General features: G+C 53.2%; 1 protein-coding gene across 1 annotated transcript in view; it reads left to right on the top strand.

Annotated features, from left to right (window-relative positions):
- Positions 1–26,658, top strand: part of TPH2 (tryptophan hydroxylase 2) — a 430,635-nt gene that overhangs the window by 103,691 nt on the left and 300,286 nt on the right. The window contains exon 4 of the mRNA XM_063927454.1: positions 15,006–15,106. Within this exon, the coding sequence (XP_063783524.1) occupies positions 15,006–15,106 (101 nt within the window). The remainder of the gene's footprint in view (positions 1–15,005; positions 15,107–26,658) is intronic.

The following is a 26,658-nucleotide window of genomic DNA, read 5'->3' as shown; positions in this document are numbered from 1 at the left end:
TCCACACCACTCTTACCCCATTCATGTAGCTGACATCCTGAAGGTAAATTTCATGGATCATGTGCTCTTGGCAGGGGGATAACCGCTACAGCCCACCCCCCAGTGGTCTGGAAACGCCTCCGTTGTGCAGACCATGCCCTGCCAATGGCATGCTAACGCTGTTTGCACGCCCCCCTCCTTCCCCGCAACCACCTCTGCCTATCAATCAGGCAGGGTGATCGCAGCCAGTGAGATGCTGATAGCATCTCACTGGGCTCCTGGGGTACGCACGCACAGTGCGGCCATTGCACGTGCGCACCTCACAAACTAATTCAGACTGCGATTGCTGCTGCTGCGGTCTGAATTACCCCCTGTGTTTCTTTGTCCCCCCCATCAGTGCTGCTTAGTGTTCAACTCTATCCACACACTTCTGTTCCCCCATCCACACCGCTCTCCTCCCTCCAATCAACAACACTCTTACCTCATCTGAGCAGCTTTGTCTTCCGCTCAGACCTTCAGTTGCATAGACTGCATGTGTGTATTCCAATGAGCACACAAATCTGTGAATTAGCAGCTCCACCATTGTGTGAGTGACAGCAATCTCACTCTGTGAGAGTGCTGAATCTGCACTTACCCACAGGCTGTGATGGCATACCATATCTGTATTGCGCAAGGAACACGTCCATTAAGGCGTCAGCCTTAATGATCGGAATTTCATTGCTTTTTGGAGTTTGAGTGGAAGAGTTACAACAGGTTTCTGAAATTTCGATCATGTCTAAGAAGCCTTAATGGGACATGTGAAACCGTAAGGTTTTTTGTCTATGGAATTTCATCGCTTTTTTTAAATTTATTCTTTTTATTCAGAAATGTAAAATTTCACTGTAAGAATAAACATTTGATTTTTTAAATGTTTAATGAAAATGTTCGTATAACATCACTGTTCTGTGCAAAATTATTTTATTAACCAAACCGAATTGTTTAAGGTCCATACACACTTAACGATTTAATGAGCAACGTCGCTCATTTTCCCCCTCTTTGAGCGATGTCGCTCGTTTTATCGTTAAGTGTGTATGCCGCCAGCGACGAACGATGCGCGGCCCCGCGGGTCGGCAACAATCGTCGCTGTCGGTAGGTCATGCATGAAGGATGTGGACTGTCGTCCACGACCTTCATGCAGGGCTGGCGGGGGCGTGACGTCACTGAGCGATATGAGCGGTCATATCGCTCAGCGTGTACAGTTGGCCGCCGGCCGGCCGGGGGAAACATTAGATGATGTCGCTCACAGAGCGACATCGTTTAATGTGTATGGGCCTTTAGACTTTGGTCAAAATATTTTGCTGCCTTTGCAGCTGATGCAGGGAGGGGGGTAGGCGGCAGCAGCCTGTGACTGAGGCTGGAGGTAGGCGTGAAATGCATTGCTTGTACGTGTGAGTGCGTGGTGTCAGGTGCTGCGCGTGTATATGTGTGTGTGTGTCAGGTGCTGCCTGTGTATCAGCTCCTGTGTGTGTGTGTGTATGTGTGTCAGGTGCTGCGTGTATATACGAGTGTGTCTGATGGTGCGTGTGTATGCGTCAGCTGCCGCACGTGTATGTGTGTCAGGTGTTGCGGGTGTATATGTGTGTGAGTATCAGGTGCTCCGCGTGTGTACAAGGGTAGGTCTGGTGCTGTGCATGAATACGTATGTCTGTGTCAGGTGCTGCGCGTGTACATGTGTGCATCAGGTGCTGCGCGTGTACATGAGTGTGCATTAGGTGCTGCGCGTGTACATGAGTGTGCGTCGGGTGCTGCGTGTGTACATGAGTGTGCATTAGGTGCTGCGCGTGTACATGAGTGTGCGTCAGGTGCTGCGTGTGTACATGAGTGTGCGTCAGGTGCTGCGCGTGTACATGTGTGTGCGTCAGGTACTACACGTGTCTATGTGTGTGTGAGTAAGGTGCTGCATGTGTATGTGTGTGTCTGATGGTGTGCGTGTATATGTATGTGTCAGGTGCTGCGTGTATATGCATGTGTCAGGTGCTGCATGTTTATTTAATTGTGTCTGATGCTACGTGTGTGTGTCAGGTGCCGCCTGTGTATATGTGTGTGTGTCAGGTGTTGCGCGTGTATGTGTGGGTCAGGTGCTGCATGTTTATTTTATTGTGTCTGATGCTACGTGTGTGTGTGTCAGGTGCCGCACGTGTATGTGTGTGTCAGGTTGCGCGTGTATGTGTATGTCAAGTGCCGTTCCCCTTCTTCCCATCCCAGCTCTCTCTGTAGAATACAGCTCTGCACCCAGAGAGAGGGAAAGACTAGGGGGCTGATCACTGCACTGCTCACTTTTTGGTCATGAGTTCGGCCTCCTGTTTCTTCCAGTGCTGTGTTCCTGCAGCCCAGCCCTCCCTGTTGTGCCAGAGAATCAGCCCTTCCTTCCCCTGCCAGAGAGAGAGAGCCAGAGGCAGAGACACTCTTCCCGTAGCTGGCTTACCCCCAGTACTTCAGCACTGGCCATGCGGCAGTCAACAAAGGAGACCAGCAGGGGGTTCTGGCAGCATCAGCTGTGGCCGCAGCTGGATCGGGGAGGCCTGTAGTGTCTGAGGTGGGCAGCACTTCCTCCGCCGCTGTCACCTTCCCCTGCCGGAGAGAAAGCCAGAGACATACCCTTCCCGCAGCTGGGCTACCCCTAGTACCTCAGCGCTGGCCAGGCGGAAGTCTATGGAGGGGACCGGCAGGGGTTTCAGGCCACAGCAGCAGCGGCCGCAGCCAGATCAGGGAGGCCTGCAGGGTCAGAGCTGGGCAGCACTTCTACCAACACTGTCACCTCTGTGCTGGGCATGTACACCAGTCCGTACGGACGGAGGTGTCCACAACAGGCAGCAGTATAATGAGTCAGACAAACTCATTACACGCCGCCCACTGCTGCGCCGCATGCACTCGATGGAGGAAGCCTAGATGCGGTCCCCAGCTGCAGCGAGGGAGAAGGGTGATCACATCACCCTTCAACCCGGCACCTCACAATCAGCAGGGGATCTGCAGTAGCTTCATCTCTCTCTTCCTCTCTGACAGCACAGCAGCCCCTCTGGGTCCCATGTAGCTCTGCCCCCCTGCTCAGAGTTCACTCGGCCTCTCCTGATTAAAAAGAAAATAAGAGACTGACCTGCTGCTCAGATGCGAGGAGGGGACGGGCGGTAGGTCCTCTGTGAGTACACTACACAGTCAAAATTAACTCTGACTCCTCACAACAGTGTGGACTGCGGGCGACGTCAGACGCCAATTTGGGTGTGCTTGCCGCACTACCTGCCCATCAAGCCCAACGTGGTGCCATGGTGCAGCCCCGCCCACTATACGGATTCCATTTTGTATTAGGAACCCTATAACAGCATTCTGACTTCCCTCCCCATGATGCTGCCATCCATACACTGCCGCTCTCACACAACTGTACACTGCTGCTCTCATACATCCATACACTGCCGCTCTCATACATCCGTACAACCCCGCTCTCATACATCCGCACACTGCCGCACTCTTACAGCCGCACACTGCCGCACTCTTACAGCCGCACACCATTGCACTCTTACAGCCGCACACCATTGCACTCTTACAGCCGCACACCATCGCACTCTTACAGCCGCACACCATCGCACTCTTACAGCCGCACACCATCGCACTCATACAGCTGTACATTGCCGCTCTCATACATCCGCACACTGCCGCTCACATCTATACAAACATAGCCTTCATACATCTACACATCCAATCCCCGCGCAAGGGAACACTGAAATCACTATCACTTTTGCCCGGGGTGTGACCACAGCCAGCCACTACTCCGGCCACCTTCTTGTGACACCAAAATGCATCTTACCTATCATCAGGGTGGTGCTGCTGCTGGGGGTGGGTTGCTGCCTCAGTCTCCAGGTTGGTGCTGCGATTGGAGGGGGTACTGCTTCCCTGTGCTGCCACTGTCTCCCGGATCATCGTGCCGCTGGCTGAATTGCAGCTTGACGCTACTGCTGCCGGGAGTAACAGCTTCCTGGCTGATGTTGCTGGTGGCTGCCTACTGCTCATTGCCACCGGAACACTGACCGGCTCGGCAGTGATGCTGGCGGAGGAGTAGTGGCGGTGGGGTGGGGGGGTGCCTGCTCCCTTCCCTCGAGCATGCTGCAGTGTACAAAAATAAATAATAAATAGAGAGCTTACCAGGGTGAGAGTCTGTATGGATCACAGTGATTACATGGGGCACAGCAAAAGGACACCTTGCTGTGAGGGGCTCTGCCCACACAGATTGCTGCACCCTCTCTGATGTCAGCCGCTGCCCTCTCGTTCTCTGGGCGGCTAGTTCCAGTGTGAAGTAGGAGAGGAAGAGAACACACAGGAGAGCAGCCCTGATATATAACAGAGGTGGAAGTTCTATAGGCAGCAGAGACGGAGACCAGCCAGCCAGTCTCCCAGTGCCCTGATCACTACACGCCTCCAGCACAGCATTACAGGAGGGTCCTATAGTGCTGCCCTGAGCTAACAGGTGTGTGTACCAAGTGTACCCCGTACAGTGTGCTGCGCCCTGGTGTCTCTGAGAGGGGTGAGGTCACCGTGCCGCTTTAGTATATGGCTTTTCCTTAGTACTGTACGTTACAGCCCTGCACTAGTGGTGGCAACTCTGCCCTATGTGAACCTGTGAGGTTATTTTCCTATTTACAGAATAACCGGGGAGAAGGCGGCCATATTGCGGCTCTCAAGTGAAGGCACTCTAATACACCCCCTGCTGGCGGCCACTGTGCAGGCGCAACAAATTGAAATGCCCGATCTCTAATGGGGCATATTTCTCAATTAAAAAAACCCTGTAACTTTCTGAAAAACCACAACCCCAAAAGGCACTTCACTGGGACATGCTCTATCTAATAAAACAAACCCCAAGTCATATATATATATATATATATATATATATATATATACACACACACACACACACACACACACACACTCATGTATATACATGTATACACAAATACACGTATGTCCATGTTTATGTATGTATAATACATTGATAGAGTACATTATATTTATGAATTAATTGCTTCCCGATTCTGCAGCAGCATCATCAGCACCACCAGTGTTACTCACAGTCACTTCACACTGACTGCTGCACAACACATCACTTAATTTCCGGGCCGCCCGCCACCTGGTGAAGAGACATGGGAGATGAAGGACCAGCAGTGCCACGTTGAGCGGAAGTATTGTGAATTAGTTACCCACACACTCCTTGTGACACCTGCTCCCCGTCTGCCCTCCCACCCGCCGCCTGCCGTCCGGAACCCGCACTGACAAGTAAGTCTCAGCAGAATGTGTCTGCCGGCGGCTCCCAGTCCCCAGTGGTGTGGCGGCCGCGGCACACTAGGACTGAGAGACCGCAGCGGGAGGAAAGCACAGGTGGGCGGGAGGAGAGCATGGGCGGACATCACCAAGTCACATTGCAAGGTGACGCCAGTCCCCCCAGTGAGGCCGCCAACTAATGCACTCAGCATAGTATTAGCAGCAGGCAGAGGGGGGGCGGGCGCATCGGTGGTGGGAGGTACGGAAATGAGCTGCAGGCTAGGCTCCACCGATCACACACTCAGTGATCACTGTGCTACAGCAAGCGTGGCGTGCAGCGATGCTGGACATTAGGGAGTGCCTGTGCGCACCAGGCACCCCCTGTACGCACGCCTATGCGCTACCACCCCCCATATGCCACACTACATCACTATGCTATAGCCCTCCCATATGCTGCACTTCATAATTACACTATACCCCCCATACAACATACTACATCACCACACTACACTACTCACAATAAAATTAAAGCATCCCAGTTCCTCATTCTTAATGAGCTCACGTGAGTTCTCTTCCCAACGGAGCTCCAGACCAAGTAACAATGAAGACACCAGCAGCGTGTAGGGGCATGCCTGGTCCACTTGTCAGGAGAGAGCAGTCACTGGAGGGTAAGAAGGGGGCGGGGCCTAGTCCTACAGACGGGAGAGAGCACAGACAGGAGAGAGCAAGGTACAGGGGTACAAGGGGACGGCTGATGTGAAGAAGGGGGCGGGGCCTATTCTTACAGGCTTTCAAAATTCGATTTTTTTAAAAATTCGACATTTGACAAATTCGACTTTTCTGCAATGGTACAAATGCGGCAATTCGACAAAAGTATATTCAATTGAAGTTTGTAAATTCGACAACAGTGCTTTTAAACAGTAAATTCGTCATTTTCAATCCGTCACACTTTGCAGGCGGAATCTAATAAATAAAAGTTGTTGTTTTTTTGGTAATAGCATATCTATATTAGAAGGGATTAGGTACTTGGTTTGTCTTTTTTGGAGGCACAAGTATTATTTATATATTTTTTAAAAGATTATTATTTTTTTAAATGGAATGTAAAAAACCCGGAAAAAAAAATTGCGTGGGGTCCCCCCTCCAAAGCATAACCAGCCTCGGGCTCTTCGAGCCGGTCCTGGTTCTAAAAATCCGGGGGAAAAACGGACAGGGGATCCCCCGTATTTTTAAAACCAGCACCGGGCTCTGCGCCTGGTGCTGGTGCAAAAAATACGGGGGACAAAAAGAGTAGGGGACCCCCGTATTTTTTACACCAGTATCGGGCTCCACTAGCTGGACAGATAATGCCACAGCCGGGGGTCACTTTTATACAGTGCCCTGCGGCCGTGGCATTAAATATCCAACTAGTCACCCCTGGCCGGGGTACCCTGGGGGAGTGGGGACCCCTTCAATCAAGGGGTCCCCCCCCCCAGCCACCCAAGGGCCAAGGGTGAAGCCCGAGGCTGTCCCCCCCATCCAAGGGCTGCGGATGGGAGGCTGATAGCCTTGAGAAAATTGAAAGAATATTGTTTTTTCCAGTAGTACTACAAGTCCCAGCAAGCCTCCCCCGCAAGCTGGTACTTTGAGAACCACAAGTACCAGCATGCGGGAGAAAAACGGGCCCGCTGGTACCTGTAGTTCTACTGGGAAAAAAATACCCAAATAAAAACAGGACACAGACACCGTGAAAGTATAACTTTATTTCACACCTGCCGACACACACATACTTACCTATGTTGACACGAAGCAGTCGGTCCTCTTCTCCAAGTAGAATCCACGGGTACCTGAAAATAAAAGATAATTATACTCACCTGATCCAGGTTCCAGATTAAATCCACGTACTTGGCAAAACAACAAACCGAACACCCGGACCAGACGGACTGAAAGGGGTCCCATGTTTACACATGGGACCCCTTTCCACGAATGCAGACATCCGAATCTCGTGAGAATCCGACAGCGGGATGATGACGTTCGGGCGCGCTTGGGTTAGCCGAGCAAGGCGGGAAGGTTCGAACCTGCCTCGTGTAAAAGGGGTGAAGTTCGGGGGGTCCGGATTCCGACGAACCGAACCCACTCATCACTAGTATGTGCGTGTCAGGCGCTGCGTGTGAGTGTGTTAGGCGCTGCGTGTGAGTGTGTGTGCGTGTCAGGCGCTGCCTGTGAGTGCGCGTGTGTGTCAGGCGCTGCGTGTGAGTGCGCGTGTCTGTCAGGCGCTGCGTGTGAGTGCGTGTGCGCATGTCTGTCAGGTGCTGCGTGTGAGTGCGTGTGCGCGTGTCTGTCAGGTGCTGCGTGTGAGTGCGCGTGTCTGTCAGGCGCTGCGTGTGTCAGGCGCTGCGTGTCTGTGTCTGTCAGGCGCTGCGCGTCTGTGTGTGTCAGGCGCTGCGCGTCTGTGTGTGTGTGTCAGGCGCTGCGCGTCTGTGTGTGTGTGTCAGGCGCTGCGCGTCTGTGTCAGGTGCTGCGCGTCTGTGTGTGTGTGTGTGTCAGGTGCTGCGCGTCTGTGTGTGTGTGTCAGGTGCTGCGTGCCTGTGTGTGTCAAGCGCTGCGCGTCTGTGTGTGTCAGGCCCTGCACGTCTGTGTGTGTGTGTCAGGTGCTGCGTGTGAGTGTGTGCGTGTGTCAGGTCCGTGTGAGTGTCATGTGCTGCGTCTGTGTGTGTGTGTCAGGTGCTGCCTGTGTGTGTGTGTGTCAGGTGCTGCATGTCTGTATGTGTGTGGGTGTGTCAAGTGCTGCATATTTGTGTGTGTGTGTGTCAGGTGCTGCATGTCTGTGTGTGTGTCTGTCAGGTGCTGCATGTCAGGCGCTGCATGTCTGCGTGTGTGTATGTGTCAGGCGCTGCATGTCTGAATGTCAGGTGCTGTGTGTGTGTGTGTGTGTGTGTGTGTGTGTCAGGTGCTGCATGTCAAGTGCTGCGTGTCTGCGTGTGTCAGGTGCTGCGTGTCTGCGTGTGCCAGGTGCTGCATGTCTGCGTGTGTCAGGTGCTGCGTGTGTGTGTCAGGTGCTGCATGTGTGTGTGTGTGTGTAAGGTGCTGCGTGTGAGTATGTCAGGTGCTGCGTGTGAGTGCATGTGTCAGGTGCGTGAGTGTGTGTGTCAGGTGCTGCGTGTGTGTGTCAGGTGCTGCGTGTGTGTCAGGTGCTGCGTGTGTGTGTCAGGTGCTGCGTGTGTGTGTGTGTCAGGTGCTGCGTCTGTGTGTGTGTCAGGTGCTGCGTCTGTGTGTGTCAGGCGCTGCGCGTCTGTGTGTGTCAGGCGCTGCGCGTCTGTGTGTGTCAGGCGCTGCGCGTCTGTGTGTGTCAGGCGCTGCGCGTCTGTGTGTGTCAGGCGCTGCGCGTCTGTGTGTGTCAGGCGCTGCGCGTCTGTGTGTGTCAGGCGCTGCGCGTCTGTGTGTGTCAGGCGCTGCGCGTCTGTGTGTGTCAGGCGCTGCGCGACTGTGTGTGTCAGGCGCTGCGTGTGAATGTGTGCGTGTGTGTCAGGTCCGTGTGAGTGTCAGGTGATGCGTCTGGGGACGGCGGGGAGGGATGGACGGACACAGCAGGGAGGGCGGGGGGGATGGACGGACACAGCAGGGAGGGCGGCGGGGGGGATGGACGGACACAGCAGGGAGGGCGGCGGGGGGGATGGACGGACACAGCAGGGAGGGCGGGGGGGGATGGACGGACACAGCAGGGAGGGCGGGGGGGATGGACGGACACAGCAGGGAGGGCGGGGGGGATGGACGGACACAGCAGGGAGGGCAGGGGGGGATGGACGGACACAGCAGGGAGGGCGGGGGGGGATGGACGGACACAGCAGGGAGGGCGGGGGGGATGGGCGGACACAGCAGGGAGGGCGGGGGGGATGGGCGGACACAGCAGGGAGGGCGGGGGGGATGGGCGGACACAGCAGGGAGGGCGGGGGGGGGGGATGGACGGACACAGCAGGGAGGGCGGGGGGGATGGACGGACACAGCAGGGAGGGCGGGGGGGATGGACGGACACAGCAGGGAGGGCGGGGGGGGATGGACGGACACAGCAGGGAGGGCGGGGGGGATGGACGGACACAGCAGGGAGGGCGGGGGGGGATGGACGGACACAGCAGGGAGAGCGGGGGGGGATGGACGGACACAGCAGGGAGGGCGGGGGGGATGGACGGACACAGCAGGGAGGGCGGGGGGGATGGACGGACACAGCAGGGAGGGCGGGGGGGATGGACGGACACAGCAGGGAGGGCGGGGGGGATGGACGGACACAGCAGGGAGGGCGGGGGGGATGGACGGAAACAGCAGGGAGGGCGGGGGGGGATGGACGGACACAGCAGGGAGGGCGGGGGGGGATGGACGGACACAGCAGGGAGGGCGGGGGGGGATGGACGGACACAGCAGGGAGGGCGGGGGGGATGGACGGACACAGCAGGGAAGGCGGGGGGGATGGACGGACACAGCAGGGAGGGCGGGGGGGTGGACGGACACAGCAGGGAGGGCGGGGGGGATGGACGGACACAGCAGGGAGGGCGGGGGGGGATGGACGGACACAGCAGGGAGGGCGGGGGGGGGGGGGTGGACGGACACAGCAGGGAGGGCGGGGATGGACGGACACAGCAGGGAGGGCGGGGGGGGGGGGGTGGACAGACACAGCAGGGATATGGACGGACACAGCAGGGAGGGCGGGGGGGATGGACGGACACAGCAGGGAGGGCGGGGGGGATGGACGGACACAGCAGGGAGGGCGGGGGGGGGTGGACGGACACAGCAGGGAGGGCGGGGGGGGGGTGGACGGACAGCAGGGAGGGCGGGGGGGGTGGACGGACACAGCAGGGAGGGCGGGGGGGGATGGACGGACACAGCAGGGAGGGCGGGGGGGGGATGGACGGACACAGCAGGGAGGGCGGGGGGGATGGACGGACACAGCAGGGAGGGCGGGGGGGGGATGGACGGACACAGCAGGGAGGGCGGGGGGGGGTGGACGTACACAGCAGGGAGGGCGGGGGGGGGTGGACGTACACAGCAGGGAGGGCGGGGGGATGGGCGTACACAGCAGGGAGGGCGGGGGGGATGGGCGTACACAGCAGGGAGGGCGGGGGGGGATGGGCGGACACAGCAGGGAGGGCGGGGGGGTGGGCGGACACAGCAGGGAGGGCGGGGGGGTGGGCGTACACAGCAGGGAGGGCGGGGGGGATGGGCGGACACAGCAGGGAGGGCGGGGGGGGGGATGGGCGGACACAGCAGGGTGGGCGGGGGGGGATGGACGGACACAGCAGGGAGGGCGGGGGGGATGGACGGACACAGCAGGGAGGGCGGGGGAGGATGGACGGACACAGCAGGGAGGGCGGGGGGGATGGACGGACACAGCAGGGAGGGCGGGGGGGATGGACGGACACAGCAGGGAGGGCGGGGGAGGATGGACGGACACAGCAGGGAGGGCGGGGGGGATGGACGGACACAGCAGGGAGGGCGGGGGGGATGGACGGACACAGCAGGGAGGGCGGGGGGGGATGGACGGAAACAGCAGGGAGGGCGGGGGGGGATGGACGGACACAGCAGGGAGGGCGGGGGGGGATGGACGGACACAGCAGGGAGGGCGGGGGGGATGGACGGACACAGCAGGGAGGGCGGGGGGGGGATGGACGGACACAGCAGGGAGGGCGGGGGGGGATGGACGGACACAGCAGGGAGGGCGGGGGGGGATGGACGGACACAGCAGGGAGGGCGGGGGGGATGGACGGAAACAGCAGGGAGGGCGGGGGGGGATGGACGGAAACAGCAGGGAGGGCGGGGGGGGGATGGACGGACACAGCAGGGAGGGCGGGGGGGGATGGACGGACACAGCAGGGAGGGCGGGGGGGGATGGACGGACACAGCAGGGAGGGCGGGGGGGATGGACGGACACAGCAGGGAGGGCGGGGGGGATGAACGGACACAGCAGGGAAGGCGGGGGGGATGGACGGATACAGCAGGGAGGGCGGGGGGGTGGACGGATACAGCAGGGAGGGCGGGGGGGTGGACGGACACAGCAGGGATATGGACGGACACAGCAGGGAGGGCGGGGGGGATGGACGGACACAGCAGGGAGGGCGGGGGGGGGTGGACGGACACAGCAGGGAGGGCGGGCGGGGGGGGGGTGGACAGACACAGCAGGGATATGGACGGACACAGCAGGGAGGGCGGGGGGGATGGACGGACACAGCAGGGAGGGCGGGGGGGGGGTGGACGGACACAGCAGGGAGGGCGGGGGGGGGGGGTGGACGGACACAGCAGGGAGGGCGGGGGGGGTGGACGGACACAGCAGGGAGGGCGGGGGGGGTGGACGGACACAGCAGGGAGGGCGGGGGGGGGATGGACGGACACAGCAGGGAGGGCGGGGGGGGGATGGACGGACACAGCAGGGAGGGCGGGGGGGATGGACGGACACAGCAGGGAGGGCGGGGGGGGGGATGGACGGACACAGCAGGGAGGGCGGTGGACGTACACAGCAGGGAGGGCGGGGGGGGGGTGGACGTACACAGCAGGGAGGGCGGGGGGGTGGGCGTACACAGCAGGGAGGGCGGGGGGGATGGGCGTACACAGCAGGGAGGGCGGGGGGGGGGGATGGGCGGACACAGCAGGGAGGGCGGGGGGGTGGGCGTACACAGCAGGGAGGGCGGGGGGGATGGGCGGACACAGCAGGGAGGGCGGGGGGGGATGGGCGGACACAGCAGGGTGGGCGGGGGGGTGGGCGTACACAGCAGGGAGGGCGGGGGGGGTGGGAGTACACAGCAGGGAGGGCGGGGGGATGGGCGTACACAGCAGGGAGGGCGGGGGGGATGGGCGGACACAGCAGGGAGGGCGGGGGGGTGGGCGTACACAGCAGGGAGGGCGGGGGGGTGGGCGTAGACAGCAGGGAGGGCGGGGGGGATGGGCGTAGACAGCAGGGAGGGCGGGGGGATGGGCGTAGACAGCTGGGAGGGCGGGGGGGGGGGGGGGCGTAGACAGCTGGGAGGGCGGGGGGGGTGGGCGTAGACAGCAGGGAGGGCGTAGACAGCTGGGAGGGCGGGGGGGGATGGGCGTAGACAGCAGGGAGGGCGGAGGACGGACACGGCAGGACGGACACAGCAGGCCGGATGGACACAGCAGGGTGGGCGGGGGGGTGGGCGTACACAGCAGGGAGGGCGGGGGGGGTGGGAGTACACAGCAGGGAGGGCGGGGGGATGGGCGTACACAGCAGGGAGGGCGGGGGGGATGGGCGGACACAGCAGGGAGGGCGGGGGGGGTGGGCGTACACAGCAGGGAGGGCGGGGGGGTGGGCGTAGACAGCAGGGAGGGCGGGGGGGATGGGCGTAGACAGCAGGGAGGGCGGGGGGGATGGGCGTAGACAGCTGGGAGGGCGGGGGGGGGTGGGCGTAGACAGCTGGGAGGGCGGGGGGGTGGGCGTAGACAGCAGGGAGGGCGTAGACAGCTGGGAGGGCGTAGACAGCTATGAGGGCGGGGGGGGATGGGCGTAGACAGCAGGGAGGGCGGAGGACGGACACGGCAGGACGGACACAGCAGGCCGGATGGACACAGCAGGGCGGGCGGGCACAGCATCGGAGGACGGATACAGCAGGCCGGGCGGACACGGCCGGGCGGGCAGGCGGGGGACGGACAAAGCAGGGCGGCCGGGCGGGCGGACACAGCAGGGCGGCCGGGCGGGCGGACACAACAGGGCGGGAGAAGTATAAGAAAAATAAGAAAGGATGGCATACATCCTGCCGACGCTCCCGCTGAGTTAAGTGGGCCCGGCTTCCTCCGAGCGGCGGCTATCTCCTCCCGCTGACACTCCTGAAGGGGACCCGGCTTCTGCTCCGTCGTTCTCCTCCCCCAGTAAGGCTCCCTCCATCGCTCACGTCCCGCGATATCCTCCGGGTCTTGTAGAGGCTCCCTCCTTCTCGTCCTCCCGCCGCCTGCAGCTGTCCTCGTCATGCACGAGACACTGCTTCCCGCGCTCTCCTCGTGCACAACTTGACAAGCTCATCTATGTTCACCCCCTGCTGGCGGCCACTGCGCAGGCGCAACAAATTGAAAAGCCCTATCTTTATAATGGGGCATATTTTACTTAATTAAAAAAAAACTATAACTTTTTGAAAAACCACAACCCCAAAAGGCACTACACTGGGACATACTCTATCTAATAAAACAAACCCCAAGTCTTAATTTGTCCTCTATCCTGAGTTATGCCTTCCCAAAAAAATCCTCATTCACTCTATAGGAAAACCATGTCAAAAAGCCACAGAGGGAGTGGCAGAAAAAAACTGACAGTTGGAACTTTAGCTTACTCTCAATTCCTCATTTTTTATTATTTTGCCCTGAAATTTGGCATGCACCAGCGGGTGACGATTCTACACGTCCATGCCAAATTTCAGCTCGGTACGTCCAATCAGTTTTGAGGTGTAGCCCCTCAAACACCATGCCCCCATCTCAGAAGTTCCCTATGGGAGAATTCCGTTTGTTCGATTCAGCCTTAATATAAGGGCACGACCGTGCCCTTATAATACAGGCAACAACGCAGCAGTGCTGGAAAGTCTGTACATCCCATCGAAGGATAGCCAGCCGGGCCTTCTGAAATCTGGATCCAGGGCAGCAGAGCTTGGATGTCCATCCTGCCCAGATGCTTTTTCAGATCCCCCTAGGCATTTGCCTATACTACCTATGCCTAGGGCCGGATCTGGTTGTTTAGTGCCCTAAATTAGGCTGACCTGGGACACTCATGAATTACGCAGGTTCTGTGGCTGCTTAAAACCAGGTGAAATGCAGGCTTGTAGTCAGCCAGCCACAGAACCTGTGTAATTCATGAGTGTCCCCGGGAAAAGGGATAATATGGTCAGCCTACTTAAGTGCCTCATGATAGCCTGAATCTACTTGACAAAAAAGTCAAACCAAATACAATCTCACTCTACAGTATATGGTTAGAGACTCCTCAAAAGAATACCTTGAGCTATGATGGTCATATGTTCATAGGCTGAACATTAATGAGTTGACACTGAGATGGAGATTCATTGAGGTGTTTAATCTTTAATGTGTATTTTATCTATTAGGTTTATTACTTAAGACGTATGACCTTTTGGGCTAATGGACACAGGGGCTAATTCAGACCTGATCGCTAGGCTGCGTTTAAATACAGCGGGTGATCAGGTCTACACTGCGCATGCATATGCACCACAATGCACAGGAGCGTCGCACGGGTACAAAGCGGATTGCCGCTCAGCGATGGGTTTGTGCGAAGGATCCATTTGCATGGGCGTTCGCAAGGAGATTGACAAGGAGAAGGCATTTGTGGGTGTCAACTGACCGTTTTCTGGGAATGTTTGGAACAACGCAGGCATGTGCAATCGTTTGCAGGGCGGGTGTCTGACGACAATTCCAGTCCTGAACGGGCTGAAGCGATCGCAGCGGCTGAGTAAGTCCTGGGCTACTCAGACTGCACAAGATCTGTTTGTACAGCTCTGCTACACATGCGCTGGCACACTTGCACAGCTAAAATACACTCCCCTATGGGCGCCGACTATCTGATCGCAGCAGTGCAAAAATCACTTGCTAGCGATCAGGTCTGAATTAGGCCCACAGTGGCATACTTTCTCTTCTAGTGTACTGTGATGTTTATAGCACGGTTGTCTGTGGTACAGTTTTTACTCATATCCCCATTGTGTTTTGATGAGCTCATTATGTAGTCATACACATTGCTCACGTTTTAATACAGGTCCTTGCTTCTCTCTTTCCAGTAGAACTCGATGGAGTCCCATGGTTTCCAAGAAAGATTTCAGAACTTGACAAATGTTCCCACAGAGTTCTTATGTATGGTTCAGAACTGGATGCTGACCATCCTGTGAGTATCAAGTACAGTATCTATAAAAGCAATATAGACAAAACTGCCTGCTAATCTCAGTTTCCTCATTGTTTTAGTACTAGGCACAGTTCAGGAAGAGGGAAAACACAATAAAATCCACTTAGCATAACTGTTGCTCTAAAACTAATTCATCTGTAATTGCCACCAGTTTTTAGGATATAATGAATTATGCATGGGAATATCTTCATTTTTAATTGTTGCCAAACACAAATGAAGTAATGAATAGAACAGTGCATTATGTCTTATTTAAATATTGAGTACAATTTTCACTATCTTTTCCTATTCTCCTATTGTCCATTTTGCAAATGCCCCCCCTCAATGGTTTACATACCACTGTGATGTAAGAAGATTGGCCCATGTGCAGGATCTGTACTGCGCCTGTGCCTTTATTCTACTGCAAGATATTTCATGTTTAGGGGTGGAATGGGGGCGGGGATGGCCGGCGTTTCCAAAAGTAAAGGTGTGTCATCCCTGTTTCCTGGCAGTGCAAAAGCCAGTGTCTGTGTCTTCCAACGCAGATATTCTGGCCTCAGCTACAGAGCTGTGATGGCCAATCTAAGTAGCCTCAGGCTCACTCAGATGGCTGATGTTTTTGCGGTGTGATCCGATACTGCACCGTCCTTAGGGTGCATCAGCCAATCACAGACGCAGACAGGAGGCATCTATTTACACAAGACGCCTCCTGCTGCATTAGCATATTTCCACTTCAACAGACACAGCAGTGATGTGAACTGTGTCCATCTCTAAATCAGGCCCATAGTATATTAGGCACTTTGTTGCAAAATAATTGGTACAAAGTTACAGATTAAGCACAACGATGCGAGGTGCTGCTCTCTCATACCAGTCCTCCGTATTTTGCCTTGTTATACAGGGTAGCGTGTAAGTTGCACACAGGTTAGCTGTACGCAGCAGGGCCGTAACTAGGTGTGTGCCGATGGTGCCTTGCCCACAGTGCAAATTAACCGAAGGCGCACCATCTTTCAGCACCCCTCCCCCCCCGAGCGCGTGCACGGCCGCTATCTCCAGTCAGTCACTACTCACTGAGCACTGAGTCCCACCGGCACCAACAACTTTCTCCCGCCGCCACCTCTGCAAGGGACTTGGGAGCGCTGCATTCCTCCCCACATGGCCGCTATCTCAGGCTGTCACTGCTCACTCGGTCTCCAAGTCCTGCAAGCACTTCCGCCGCCTCTGCAAGAGACTCGGGTGCGCTGCCCCAGCCACCAGCTCCCGGGTCTCTGCCTCCTCTGCTATTGATAGCCCTGGATGCCGGATCGCTCCCGCCCCCAGCAACTCAGGAGAGACGTGATGACATCAGATGTCTCTCCCAGTCCCGGCTTACTCAGTCTCCCACACTGCCCTGCGCCCCAACCAGCGCTGCGAGGAGCTGCTAACTGGGGGAGGACTTGGGCAGGAGGGAGAAGAGGAGATGCCTGCCAGCTGGTCACAGGTAAGTATAATACTTACTCACACACTCTTTCTCTCTCTCTATCTTGTGTGAAAAAGGGGGACTCTGCCTGCCTAATGTGTAAAAAGGGGACTCTGCCTGCTTAATGTGTAAAAAGGGGGGACTCTAGCTGCCTAATGTGTTAAAAAGGGGGCCCTGCTGCCATAATGTGTAAAAGGGAGCTCTTCCCCATGAAGCCATGCCCCTATATTTGTGACGCTCGCCTTCTGCGCACGCTGGCCCTGTTTTGTATACGGGGGGAAGGGGAGGGGCTCCGATGCGGTTTCTTGCACACAGCACTAAAATGTCTTGTTACGGCACTGGTACGCAGTGCCAGCACCAGTGTTCAGGGTACCCGCATTAGCAATGTGACTGAGGTACATATTTTATGAAAATGTGTGTGATGAGATGGATGGTGCAGCTTAGACGCATGCAAAATAGACCCGATTTCAGGATGTGTGTATGTGAACACATACTGTATGTAGCTCTAGATGAGCTCCAATGTGTTTAGCTATGCAGGACCCTCACTGTAATGCAGCTAAATGTACAACCCAACTCCATGCTTCTTACCAGGGCTGTCTTCACACTGATCACCCTTTGGATCTGTTTGTTCAGCGGGCAGCGCCACAAAGTTTAAATACTTTTTTCAATGATAATGTTTAAGGGGTCGTGGCAGTGCCTATCGCGATTAGGCCGTGCCCCATGCAGGTAATGCCAAGCTCTCAATGGCTCTGCTTTTCACTGCATAATGCTGTGACACACCAACAGGCAACCTAGAGCATTTTAGCATATTCCCCTATATAGGTATACAGTATTTCTCTATCGTCCTAGTGGATGCTGGGGTTCCTGAAAGGACCATGGGGAATAGCGGCTCCGCAGGAGACAGGGCACAAAAAGTAAAGCTTTTCCAGATCAGGTGGTGTGCACTGGCTCCTCCCCCTATGACCCTCCTCCAGACTCCAGTTAGATTTTTGTGCCCGGCCGAGAAGGGTGCAATTCTAGGTGGCTCTCATAAAGAGCTGCTTAGAGAAAGTTTAGCTTAGGTTTTTTATTTTACAGTGATTCCTGCTGGCAACAGGATCACTGCAACGAGGGACAGAGGGGAGAAGAAGTGAACTCACCTGCGTGCAGGATGGATTGGCTTCTTGGCTACTGGACATCAGCTCCAGAGGGACGATCACAGGTACAGCCTGGATGGTCACCGGAGCCGCGCCGCCGGCCCCCTTGCAGATGCTGAAGTAAGAAGAGGTCCAGAATCGGCGGCTGAAGACTCCTGCAGTCTTCTAAAGGTAGCGCACAGCACTGCAGCTGTGCGCCATTTTCCTCTCAGCACACTTCACACGCAGTCACTGAGGGTGCAGGGCGCTGGGGGGGGGCGCCCTGGGAGGCAAATGTAAACCTATATAAAGGCTAAAAATACCTCACATATAGCCCCCAGAGGCTATATGGAGATATTTAACCCCTGCCTGTATTCACAAAATAGCGGGAGACGAGCCCGCCGGAAAAGGGGCGGGGCCTATCTCCTCAGCACACGGCGCCATTTCCTCTCACAGCTCCGCTGGTCAGGACGGCTCCCAGGTCTCTCCCCTGCACTGCACTACAGAAACAGGGTAAAACAGAGAGGGGGGGCAAATTTAATGGCAATATCTTGATATATATAAAGCAGCTATAAGGGAGCACTTATTATAAGGCTATCCCTGTCATATATAGCGCTTTTTGGTGTGTGCTGGCAGACTCTCCCTCTGTCTCCCCAAAGGGCTAGTGGGTCCTGTCTTCGTTTAGAGCATTCCCTGTGTGTCTGCTGTGTGTCGGTACGTGTGTGTCGACATGTATGAGGACGATATTGGTGTGGAGGCGGAGCAATTGCCAAATATGGGGATGTCACCTCCTAGGGGGTCGACACCAGAATGGATGCCTTTATTTATGGAATTACGGGATAGTGTCAACACGCTAAAGCAGTCGTTTGACGACATGAGGCGGCCGGAAAATCAATTAGTGCCTGTCCAGGCGCCTCAAACACCGTCAGGGGCTGTAAAACGCCCTTTGCCTCAGTCGGTCGACACAGACCCAGACACAGGCACTGATTCCAGTGGTGACGAATCAACCGTATTTTCCAGTAGGGCCACACGTTATATGATTTTGGCAATGAAGGAGGCGTTACATTTAGCTGATACTACAGGTACCACTAAACAGGGTATTATGTGGGGTGTGAAAAAACTACCTATAGTTTTTCCTGAATCAGAAGAATTAAATGACGTGTGTGATGAAGCGTGGGTTGCCCCTGATAAAAAGCTGATAATTTCAAAGAAATTATTGGCATTATACCCTTTCCCGCCAGAGGTTAGGGAGCGCTGGGAAACACCTCCTAGGGTGGACAAGGCGCTAACACGCTTATCAAAACAAGTGGCGTTACCTTCTCCTGAGACGGCCGCACTTAAAGATCCATCAGATAGGAGGATGGAAAATATCCAAAAAAGTATATACACACATGCAGGTGTTATACTACGACCAGCTATAGCGACTGCCTGGATGTGCAGTGCTGGGGTAGTTTGGTCAGAGTCCCTGATTGAAAATATTGATACCCTGGACAGGGACAATATTTTACTGTCGTTAGAACAAATAAAGGATGCATTTCTTTATATGCGTGATGCACAGAGGGATATCTGCACACTGGCATCACGGGTAAGTGCTATGTCCATTTCGGCCAGAAGAGCTTTATGGACGCGACAGTGGACAGGCGATGCGGATTCAAAACGGCATATGGAAGTTTTGCCGTATAAAGGGGAGGAGTTATTTGGAGTCGGTCTATCAGATTTGGTGGCCACGGCTACAGCCGGGAAATCCACCTTTCTACCTCAAGTCACTCCCCAACAGAAAAAGGCACCGACTTTTCAACCGCAGCCCTTTCGTTCCTTTAAAAATAAGAGAGCAAAGGGCTATTCATATCTGCCACGAGGCAGAGGTCGAGGGAAGAAACAGCAACAGGCAGCTCCTTCCCAGGAACAGAAGCCCTCCCCGGCTTCTACAAAAGCCTCAGCATGACGCTGGGGCTTCTCAAGCGGACTCGGGGACGGTGGGAGGTCGTCTCAAAAATTACAGCGCGCAGTGGGCTCACTCGCAGGTAGATCCCTGGATCCTGCAGATAATATCTCAGGGGTACAGGTTGGAATTAGAGACAGATCCACCTCGCCGTTTCCTGAAGTCTGCTTTACCAACGTCCTCTTCCGAAAGGGAGACGGTTTTGGAAGCCATTCACAAGCTGTACTCTCAGCAGGTGATAGTCAAGGTACCTCTTCTACAACAAGGGAAAGGGTATTATTCCACTCTATTTGTGGTACCGAAGCCGGATGGCTCGGTAAGGCCTATTCTAAATCTGAAGTCCTTGAACCTGTACATAAAGAAGTTCAAGTTCAAGATGGAGTCACTCAGAGCAGTGATAGCGAACCTGGAAGAAGGGGACTTTATGGTATCCTTGGACATCAAGGATGCGTATCTCCACGTTCCAATTTACCCCTCACACCAGGGGTACCTCAGGTTCGTTGTACAAAACTGTCACTATCAGTTTCAGACGCTGCCGTTTGGTTTGTCCACGGCACCTCGGGTCTTTACAAAGGTAATGGCCGAGATGATGATTCTTCTTCGAAGAAAAGGCGTATTAATTATCCCATACTTGGACGATCTCCTAATAAGGGCAAGGTCCAGAGAACAGCTAGGGATGGGATTAGCAATATCTCAAGAGGTGCTAAAGCAGCACGGATGGATTCTGAATATTCCAAAATCCAAATTAATGCCGACAACTTGTCTGCTGTTCCTAGGGATGATTCTGGACACGGTTCAGAAAAAGGTTTTTCTTCCCGAGGAAAAAGCCAAGGAGTTATCCGACCTGGTCAGGAATCTCCTAAAACCAGGAAAGGTGTCTGTACATCAATGCACGCATCTTCAGATGCACCTGCGGATAACCCTGTCTCCAAGGACAAGGGTATCTCTTCTGTGGTGGTTGCAGAGGGCTCATCTATTGGAGGGCCGCAGATTCGGCATACAGGATTGGATCCTGGTGACCACGGACGCCAGCCTGAGAGGCTGGGGAGCAGTCACACAAGGAAGAAACTTCCAGGGAGTGTGGTCGAGCCTGGAAAAGTCTCTTCACATAAACATTCTGGAACTAAGAGCAATCTACAATGCTCTAAGCCAGGCGGAACCTCTGCTTCAAGGAAGACCGGTGTTGATCCAGTCGGACAACATCACGGCAGTCGCCCATGTAAACAGACAGGGCGGCACAAGAAGCAGGAGTGCAATGGCAGAAGCTGCCAGGATCCTTCGCTGGGCGGAGAATCACGTGATAGCACTGTCAGCAGTGTTCATCCCGGGAGTGGACAACTGGGAAGCAGACTTCCTCAGCAGACACGATCTTCACCCGGGAGAGTGGGGACTTCATCCAGAAGTTTTCCACATGCTAATAAACCGTTGGGAAAGACCAATGGTGGACATGATGGCGTCTCGCCTCAACAAAAAACTGGACAGGTATTGCGCCAGGTCAAGAGATCCGCAGGCAATAGCTGTGGACGCGCTGGTAACACCTTGGGTGTACCAGTCGGTGTATGTGTTTCCTCCTCTGCCTCTCATACCAAAGGTATTGAGAATCATACGGCAAAGCGGAGTAAGAACGATACTAGTGGCTCCGGATTGGCCAAGAAGGTCTTGGTACCCGGAACTTCAAGAGATGGTCACGGACGATCCGTGGCCTCTACCTCTAGGACAGGACCTGCTTCAGCAGGGACCGTGTCTATTCCAAGACTTACCGCGGCTGCGTTTGACGGCATGGCGGTTGAACGCCAGATCCTAAAAGGAAAAGGCATTCCAGAAGAAGTCATTCCTACCTTGATTAAGGCAAGAAAGGAAGTCACCGCGAAGCATTATCACCGCATTTGGCGGAAATATGTTGCGTGGTGCGAGGATCGGAGTGCTCCGACGGAGGAATTTCAACTGGGTCGTTTCCTACATTTCCTGCAATCAGGATTGTCTATGGGTCTCAAATTGGGATCTATTAAGGTTCAAATTTCGGCCCTGTCAATATTCTTCCAAAAAGAATTGGCCTCAGTTCCTGAGGTCCAGACTTTTGTCAAAGGAGTACTGCATATACAGCCTCCTGTGGTGCCTCCGGTGGCACCGTGGGATCTAAATGTAGTTTTAGATTTCCTCAAATCCCATTGGTTTGAACCACTAAAAAATGTGGATTTGAAATATCTCACATGGAAAGTGACTATGTTACTGGCCCTGGCGTCCGCCAGGAGAGTATCTGAACTGGCGGCTTTATCTTATAAAAGCCCTTATTTAATTTTCCATTCGGATAGGGCAGAGCTGCGGACGCGTCCGCATTTTCTCCCTAAGGTGGTATCAGCGTTTCACCTGAACCAGCCTATTGTAGTGCCTGCGGCTACAAGCGACTTGGAGGACTCCAAGTTGTTGGACGTTGTCAGAGCTTTAAAAATATACATTTCAAGGACGGCTGGAGTCAGAAAATCTGACTCGCTGTTTATACTGTATGCACCCAACAAGTTGGGTGCGCCTGCTTCTAAGCAGTCGATTGCTCGTTGGATTTGTAACACAATTCAACTTGCACATTCTGTGGCAGGCCTGCCACAGCCTAAATCTGTTAAGGCCCATTCCACAAGGAAGGTGGGCTCATCTTGGGCGGCTGCCCGAGGGGTCTCGGCATTACAACTCTGCCGAGCAGCTACGTGGTCAGGGGAGAACACGTTTGTAAAATTCTACAAATTTGATACCCTGGCAAAGGAGGACCTGGAGTTCTCTCATTCGGTGCTGCAGAGTCATCCGCACTCTCCCGCCCGTTTGGGAGCTTTGGTATAATCCCCATGGTCCTTTCAGGAACCCCAGCATCCACTAGGACGATAGAGAAAATAAGAATTTACTTACCGATAATTCTATTTCTCGGAGTCCGTAGTGGATGCTGGGCGCCCATCCCAAGTGCGGATTATCTGCAATACTTGTACATAGTTATTGTTAACTAATTCGGGTTATTGTTTAGGGAGCCATCTTTCAGAGGCTCTTCTGTTATCATACTGTTAACTGGGTTTAGATCACAAGTTGTACGGTGTGATTGGTGTGGCTGGTATGAGTCTTACCCGGGATTCAAAATCCTCCCTTATTGTGTACGCTCGTCCGGGCACAGTACCTAACTGGAGTCTGGAGGAGGGTCATAGGGGGAGGAGCCAGTGCACACCACCTGATCTGGAAAAGCTTTACTTTTTGTGCCCTGTCTCCTGCGGAGCCGCTATTCCCCATGGTCCTTTCAGGAACCCCAGCATCCACTACGGACTCCGAGAAATAGAATTATCGGTAAGTAAATTCTTATTTTTACAGATGCAATGCTGTTTATAATGGATGGTATACCCGTGCCACATAGGTACACATAGACATGCCATGTGTGGTACAGTACTAGGATCAAAGCATCTCAAATAGCTGAAACAGGCAAAATGAGCAGTGCATAACGTTTATAGCTGTCAGGCATTTATTATCTGTTTGTCTAGTACTGCATCAGTTTTGCAAACAAGCAAAACTCATTCAACCGTCAGAGAAACATTTACAAGCCAAGGTGTTTTACATAAACATCACATGCACCAGCATTACTGTCATCATTTTTACACCTGATCTTTTTGGTCCTTTGCTATTGAGCCACAATCTACACCTCATAACTCATAGCTTTGTTAAGTACATTCACTTCTGGACTTCTTGGACACTTAAGGCCTATTCAGGGTTGATTACAAAAGCAAAATCTTTCTCTAACGATCAAAACCATGGGGGTCATTCCGAGTTGTTCGCTCGCAAGCTGTTTTTAGCAGCTTTACACACGCTAAGCCGCCGCCTACTGGGAGTGAATCTTAGCATCTTAAAATTGCGAACGAAAGATTCTCAAAATTGCGATTACACACCTCTTAGCAGTTTGTGAGTAGCTTCAACCTTACTCGGCATCTGCGATCAGTTCAGTGCTTGTCGTTCCCGGTTTGACGTCATAAATACACCCAGCGTTCGCACAGACACTCCTCCGTTTCTCCAGCCACTCCCGCGTTTTTCCCAGAAACGGTAGCGTTTTTCCGCACACACCCATAAAACGTCCAGTTTCCGCCCAGTAACACCCACTTCCTGTCAATCACACTACGATCACCAGAACGAAGAAAAAGCCGTGAGTAAAATTCCTAACTGCATAGCAAATTTACTTGGCGCAGTCGCACTGCGGACATTGCGCATGCGCACTAAGCGGAAAATCGCTGCGATGCTAAAAAAATTACAGAGCGAACAACTCGGAATGACCCCCCATGTGCTTTGCAGGGGGGCAGATATAACATGTGCAGAGAGAGTTAGATTTGGGTGGGTTATATTGTTTCTGTGCAGGGTAAATACTGGCTGCTTTATTTTTACACTGAAATTTAGATTTCAGTTTTGAACACACCCCACCCAAATCTAACTCTCTCTGCACATGTTATATCTGCCCTACCTGCACTGCACATGGGTTGCCCATTAGAGAAAGAGTTTGCTTTTGCGATTAACCCTGAATTAGACCCTTAACTCCAGAAAAAAAAGTCTAAAGTACTACAAGTGCAACCATAGACAGTTATATTTTCTGATCAGCTTAGTAGTCAATTGTTGGAGAAAAAAGGAGTTAACTGTAGTTTTAAACATTGCGTTTTAAATAGACAGCTGGGATTCATAGCTCACAAGCCCCTATAAGCACAGGGCAGATATTTCTCCGGAACATGACGATAAAGATTTCTGAAATTTGTTTTCTCGCTATTAAGAACAGCTTTCTGAGTAATTATCATCTGTCACTTAGATTAAGAAGAGTAGATTAATCAAAGAATAGTATAAATATTACTTTCCACCCAGCTATAATTAGTATTGGTCTTGCTATGATAAGCTCTACAATTTAGTTTTGTGCCATCTTTATAGATCATGGTGGATTAATGAAAGCATCAGATAAACAGTCTACTCTGTCTGGGCAGATGCTGTTTAATCTAGAATTACTTCAGACTGGTTAGACCCTTTGGGATTATCCTACCAATCGTTTAAACCAACATTTATTTCCTTCCCTCTCTGTGTGGGAGAAGGAGGAAAACTGTATATTTACTGTCCAATTCCATTAGCCCCATTTACAACAGTACTTACAAGAGTAGTGGTGTTTCTTTCAGCATATACAAAACTGAGATTTGTGTTTTGGGTATGTGTGTTGTAATCAGCATTACACAAGTCAGCAGTTTAAATATACCAGGTTATCAGAATCTAATTTCAGACTCAAAGTGGCAATTTCCTTTTCAACTGATATTTTTTAGCTGCCTGTAACATCTGGAAAATAAAGGGGGTTCAAATTAAGATTGATATCTTCCGTCTTTTGTCGAATAATGAAAAGCTCATTTGTATTCCGGCTATAACGAGAAATGTATGCAGAATGCTGACATTTACAACATCCCTACTTATTGTGAGTGTGTTTTATAGCAGATTTTAAGCCCCTGTATGTGTTTCTTTTACAGCACTGAAAAACTGCACTGTATACGTGCAATACTCTTAAATAACAAAAACAGACTTTTCTGAAAATTGTTGTGATATTTCATAGTTTATAATGCAGTTAAATCACTTGACATCCTAATCTAAAGAGACATAAAAATGTAAAGGATGCGCTGGAACTGCTTTTACTTAAAGTTCTGCTTACAGTGAAATTTCTATGGCGTCTAGTCATAAAGTTTGTATTATTATAATATCGCTGATGTTTTATAACACATTTACATCTATTTGTCACAGCATTCACACAGTTAAGTTGGCTATGTTGTGATTTAATGCATGGGTTGTCAACCCTCTCCAAGTACATATAAAGGACCTTGTATTTTTGTTTCTACAGACGTGCAAACATCCAGTTGGGCTGATATACAGTAATGTTAAACACAAAGGGACATTTGTCCTGGAGAGTGATAAAGTGAAGAGAGATAAACTACCAACCACTCACCTCCTGTCATTTTACAGACACAGCCTGTAACATGGCAGTGAGGAGCTAGTACTTTATCTCTCTCCACTTTATCACTCTCTAAGGCTTAGTACATCTCCCCCATATACTGTAATTTCAGTCCACATATGTCCATGAGGAAGTTTGTATCAATATAAATTTAAAGCCACATGTTACTTGAGACTATGGAAGCTAATGGCCAATAAAAAAGCCTTCGACTATAGTATGCCTCTGGGCTACAAGCTAGATAACCCTGATGTAGAGGCATAGGAAGGTTTTCAAAAGATTCCTGAAAGTATCCCCTGGTTGTAAGAAGGAGGGGCTGCAGTAGATATATCCGATATGCCACGGTTCCTCCATTATTGACTGCAAAAGCAGCCCACATACACTATATGGACAAAAGTATTCGGATGCCTGACCATTACACCAACAGGGACTGTAATGCTGTTATAACAGCTTCCACTCTTCTTGGAAGGATTTCCACAAGATTTTGGAGTTTCTTCTGTGGGAATGTGTGCTCATTCATTCTGTAGAGCATTTATGAGGTCAGGCACTAATGTTGGACGAGTAGTTCTTGCTCGCAATTTCCGTTCCAGTTCATCCCAAAGGTTCTCGATGGCACTGAAGTCAGGGTTCTGTGCGGGATAGGTAAGTTCTTTCACACTGAACTCATCAAAGCATGTATTTAGAGTCCTTGCTTTTGCACAGGGGCACAATTATGTTGGAATAGAAAAGGGCCTTCCCCAAACTGGTGCCAAAAAGTAGGAACCATCGCATTGTCCAAAATGTCTTGGTATGCTGAAGTATTAAGATTGCTCTTCGCTGGAGATAATGGGCCTAGCCCATACACTGAAAAACAGCCCATACTATTATCCCTCCTCCACCAAACTTCACAGTTGCATAATGCAGTCAGGCAGGTAACATTTTCTTGGCATCCACCAAACCCCGACTCATCCATCTGACTGTCAAACAGAGAAGTGAGATTCGTCACTGCACAGAACACATTTCCACTGCTCCACAGTCCAGTGTCGGTGTGCTTTACACTCTCTGTCTGACGCTTGGCATTGGACTTGG

Source organism: Pseudophryne corroboree, chromosome 6 (genome assembly GCF_028390025.1).
Source record: "Pseudophryne corroboree isolate aPseCor3 chromosome 6, aPseCor3.hap2, whole genome shotgun sequence".
Classification (NCBI taxonomy): domain Eukaryota; kingdom Metazoa; phylum Chordata; class Amphibia; order Anura; family Myobatrachidae; genus Pseudophryne; species Pseudophryne corroboree.
The sequence above is the reverse complement of the archived record's forward strand: the minus strand, read 5'-3'. Positions and strand labels throughout refer to the sequence as shown.